Source organism: Calidris pugnax, unplaced genomic scaffold (genome assembly GCF_001431845.1).
Source record: "Calidris pugnax isolate Ruff unplaced genomic scaffold, ASM143184v1 scaffold186, whole genome shotgun sequence".
Lineage (NCBI taxonomy): Eukaryota > Metazoa > Chordata > Aves > Charadriiformes > Scolopacidae > Calidris > Calidris pugnax.
This window is the reverse complement of record NW_015090994.1, coordinates 1,002,421-1,006,717: the sequence shown is the minus strand read 5'-3', so window position 1 is coordinate 1,006,717 and position 4,297 is coordinate 1,002,421. Positions and strand designations below refer to the sequence as shown.

The 4,297-nt window shown below is 43.7% G+C and overlaps 2 protein-coding genes across 2 annotated transcripts in view; both read left to right on the top strand.

Moving 5' to 3' along the window:
* LOC106895414 (tubby protein homolog) overlaps positions 1 to 4,297 on the top strand; it is a 200,526-nt gene that overhangs the window by 175,175 nt on the left and 21,054 nt on the right. Inside the window, exons 7-8 of the mRNA XM_014954829.1 lie at positions 2,157 to 2,190; positions 3,640 to 3,754. Coding sequence (XP_014810315.1) covers positions 2,157 to 2,190; positions 3,640 to 3,754 — 149 coding nt within the window. The remainder of the gene's footprint in view (positions 1 to 2,156; positions 2,191 to 3,639; positions 3,755 to 4,297) is intronic.
* LOC106895424 (tubby protein homolog) lies at positions 1,377 to 3,826 on the top strand. The gene is made up of 3 exons (XM_014954842.1): positions 1,377 to 1,588; positions 2,157 to 2,269; positions 3,640 to 3,826. Exons 1-3 carry the CDS (start codon positions 1,529 to 1,531, stop codon positions 3,809 to 3,811), a joined length of 345 nt encoding a protein of 114 aa, XP_014810328.1. The 5' UTR covers positions 1,377 to 1,528; the 3' UTR covers positions 3,812 to 3,826.

Genomic DNA, 4,297 nt, shown 5'->3' with positions numbered 1-4,297 from the left:
AAACCAATAACCTTGGGCACTAGAGCATGCCCTGAAGAGCCATGTCTATACGTTTCTTAAATACCTCCAGGGATGGTGACTCCACCACCTCCCTGGGCAGGCTGTTCCAGGGCCTGACCACTCTCTCAGTAAAGTAATTCTTCCTAATATCTAATCTAAATCTCCCCTGCCCCAACTTCAGACCATTTCCTCTGGTCTTGTCGTTCGTCCTTTGGGAGAAGGGGCCAACCCCCACCTCTCTACAGTCTCCTTTCAGGAAGTTGTAGAGGGCAATGAGGTCTCCCCTCAGCCTCCTCTTCTCCAGACTAAACATGCCCAGTTCCCTCAGCCTCTCCTCATAGGACTTGTTCTCCAGACCCCTCCCCAGCTTGGTGGCTCTCCTCTGGACACGCTCCAGCCCCTCAATGTCCTTCCTGTAGTGAGGGGCCCAAAACTGAACACAGTACTCGAGGTGAGGCCTCACCAGTGCCGAGTACAGAGGCACGATGACTTCCCTACTCCTGCTGGCCACGCTATTCCTGACACAGGCCAGGATGCCATTGGCCCTCTTGGCCACCTGGGCACACTGCTGGCTCATGTTAAGCCTGCTGTCCACCAACACCCCCAGGTCCTTTTCTTCCGGGCAGCTTTCCAGCCACTCTTCCCCAGGTCTGTAGCGTTGCCTGGGGTTGTTGTGACCAAAATGCAGGCCTTATTAAACCTCATCCCATTGTCCTTGGCCCATTGATCCAGCCTGTCCAGATCCCTCTGTAGAGCCTTCCGACCCTCAAGCAGATCAACACTCCCACCTAGTTTGGTGTCATCTGCAAATTTACTGAGGGTGCATTCGATCCCCTTGTCCAGATCATCAATAAAGATATTGAACAAGACTGGCCCCAGAACTGAGCCCTGAGGGACACCACTGGTGACTGGCCGCCAACCAGATCTAGCTCCATTGATCACAACTCGCTGGGTACGGCCATCCAGCCAGTTTTTTATCCAGCGGAGGCTACACTTGTCTATGCCATGATTCACTAGTTTCTCCACTACTTTTCTCATCTCTGTTATATCTCTATCTACCTTAATCTGTCTCTCCTATCCCCTTTCATCCTTTTGTCAAAGGCCATCGTTGTCCTTGGGTATGGCCTTTCTGACAAAAGAAGTGTGGGGAGATGGGAAGTTGTGAGCCAGTGTTTGCCGAGAACTTGACCGATGGGATGGGGGGAGATCTTCAGCTTGATAAGCTAAGGCTGCTGAGGAATCAGAATGGGGAAGACAGTATGTCTGTTTTAAATTTTTTTAAAAATTGCATCTTCTATCAATTCTTCTATTCAAATCTTCTATCTACGTCATTCCTCTGTGCTTATAACCTTGTAAATCAAAAGTGAAGAAACCTGAGTTTTGCTTGCTGTTTTAGGAAGCGGCCTCAGCCCCCAGTCCTTCCACAAATGAGCCTCTCATCGATGTCGATGACCTGGAGGAATTTGCCATAAGACCTGCTCCACAGGGTGTCACTGTCAAATGCAGAATCACAAGAGACAAGAAGGGAATGGACAGAGGGATGTACCCTACTTATTACCTCCACTTGGAAAGGGAGCATGGTAAAAAGGTCATAAAATAACTTGAATGGCATACCAGTTGCATCTGAATATAAAAAAATTATTAGGAGTCTGAAGAAGTCTTACAAAGAAAATACAATCGTATATTTTAAGTATATTTTCACTTTTATTGAGATCTGCCCTACAGTCTTCCAAAAGCAAAACAATAGTATCATTTTGTTCTGCTGTTTTCCTTCATACGTCTAATCTTTGGCCTTAAATAATCCATGTATGGCACCTTTATGTGACAGTCAGCAGTTGGGGCTCTTTGCATTCTGTGGCCTGAAAAGCATCTATTTTTAATTCAACTGGAAAAGCCAGAGCAACTTAGAATGAAACATTTAACAAAAGAGATCGAATTTAATTATTTATACCATAAATAATGGACTGAGTGGTTGAGAAGTCACTTTCCCTTTTCAGATTTTTATCTGGTTTTGCTAGGTCCCTGGAGACCTTCTGTTACTTCACTAAGAATGCTGGAAGACAGAAAAATTGCCTATGGTTTCCTTTTATCAAAGCAGGAAGTGATGTGTGCTAACCCCTTTGGTGTTCTAGACTATGTTTTTTTGCACTGCTTAGGTGTTTCTGTTGGCTGGAAGGAAACGAAAGAAGAGTAAAACCTCTAATTACCTCATCTCCATAGACCCAACTGACCTGTCTCGGGGTGGAGAGAGTTTTATTGGAAAACTGAGGTAAACACTCATACATCTAAGAATTTTCCCTTTATAGTATAAAGTTCATTTGAAATTAAGAAGCCTGTAAGCCACTATTAATGAGAGGCTTGACTGCATCAAGTGGTAATGGTCTTAAATTTCACCAGTATCCAAGGCATGTTTTCAAAATGTCTCAAGTACTCACAAGGTAACATTTTATTAAAAGTCAGCAGGACTTTTTGAGGTCCTCTCAAAGGCCAGGTTCTCAAGGGTGTATGAGCACAACTTATCTTAATGGGATTTTCAGAAGTGCATGAGTAGGTTGTGTCTAGCCCCTGTTGATATAAATACTGTGGAATGGAATTTCTGTCTGTCAGACAATCTGAAAATCTCTTTGGTTTTGCCATTTCTTAAGATCCGTATTAGAGTTATTTGCAAGTAGTGGAACAAGTCAGCAGGACTTTTTGAGGTCCTCTCAAATTTCAGGTCCTCTCAAAGGCCAGGTTCTCAAGGGTGTATGAGCACAACTTATCTTAATGGGATTTTCAGAAGTGCATGAGTAGGTTGTGTCTAGCCCCTGTTGATATAAATACTGTGGAATGGAATTTCTGTCTGTCAGACAATCTGAAAATCTCTTTGGTTTTGCCATTTCTTAAGATCCGTATTAGAGTTATTTGCAAGTAGTGGAACACTTTCAGAAGCACTTTTTCTTTTCTGTCTAACACCCCACCAAACATCAGTCTGTTGTTAATGTGCACTTTCAGAAGCACTTTTTCTTTTCTGTCTGTCACCCCACCATACATCAGCCTCTTAATGTATGTTTAGATCATCTGTGCCTGAGGAAAGGGACTGTGTTGCCAATTCCCATTTGCCTGTGTGGATCTAGGAACTCCACGTGCTATTTCTTGCAGTGTGAACACAGAATGAGGATAATGTGGTTTTAGTATGTTCTAAGTTTTTGCTCCTTGGTGTGATTTCCATTTAAATGGGAAAGACTGATCTTATTTATAAGTTTATGAAAATCACTCTGTTTTCCAGTAGAGTTAGTAGTCAGGGAAGAAAGCAGATAGTTCTGTAGAAAGTAAGCATATTTTAAAAACCAAGCAAACAAACAAAATAACCCCATTTGATGTTCCCTTACTGCTTTCTGGAATTTTCTAGTTTGCAAGACATCGTGGGAAGTCTCCACTGTAACAAGGGCATTTGGTGTACTCTGCTGTTCTGTACCTGTACATTTTTGTTATGGCCTTTAATCCAGGAGTTGGGATCAGAATTAACAACTATTTGTACTCGATATTACCTGTCTTTCCTCCGGGGCTACAGTGCAGTAAAGGATAGATGTCTCGGGCAGCATTACTGACAAATGGTGATTGGATTTTCCTTTTTTTTTTTTTTTCTTTTTTTGATAGATCAAATCTTATGGGAACTAAGTTTACAGTTTATGACAATGGAGTAAATCCAATGAAAACAACATCAAGCCTGGAGGCGAGTACCCTGCGTCAGGAGCTAGCTGCTATTTGTTATGTAAGTACTGCTCACAGGCAAAAGATGCAAGAAAGGGCAATTCAGTTTCTGAAATAGCACACTGAATTTCCTTCTCACTTACGATTATGTAAATCAGCAATCATACTTTGATGTAATCAAACAGCTGATCTTCACTAGAGAGACTGGGGAATTCAGTGGAAAGTGGAGGTGAAAAATGTGGCGCATGGAACCAGGTTGCCCAGTTCTCACTTTTGGTCAGAAGGTGTTGGAGCTTTTACATAACCCTCTGGGAGGGGTGGGAGGCTTCACAGCCTGCAGGCACCCTCTGAGGGAGCCTCCTGAACTGGAAAGAGTTGTGCACGTGGAATTACTGCACTGAAGTCCAATCATTTCTAATGGCGTTTGGTAGGAGGCCTCTCTGACCCAAAACACAGGTAGCTGGAGAGCTAGGTCTGAGCGGTGGCTGAGAGCCTGGGATAAAGACTCTGAAACTCCTTTTTACCAGGTGGCCAAGAAAGCCACCAGCATCCTGGCCTGTATCAGGAACAGCGTGGGGAGTAGGGCCCGAGAGGTGATTGTCCC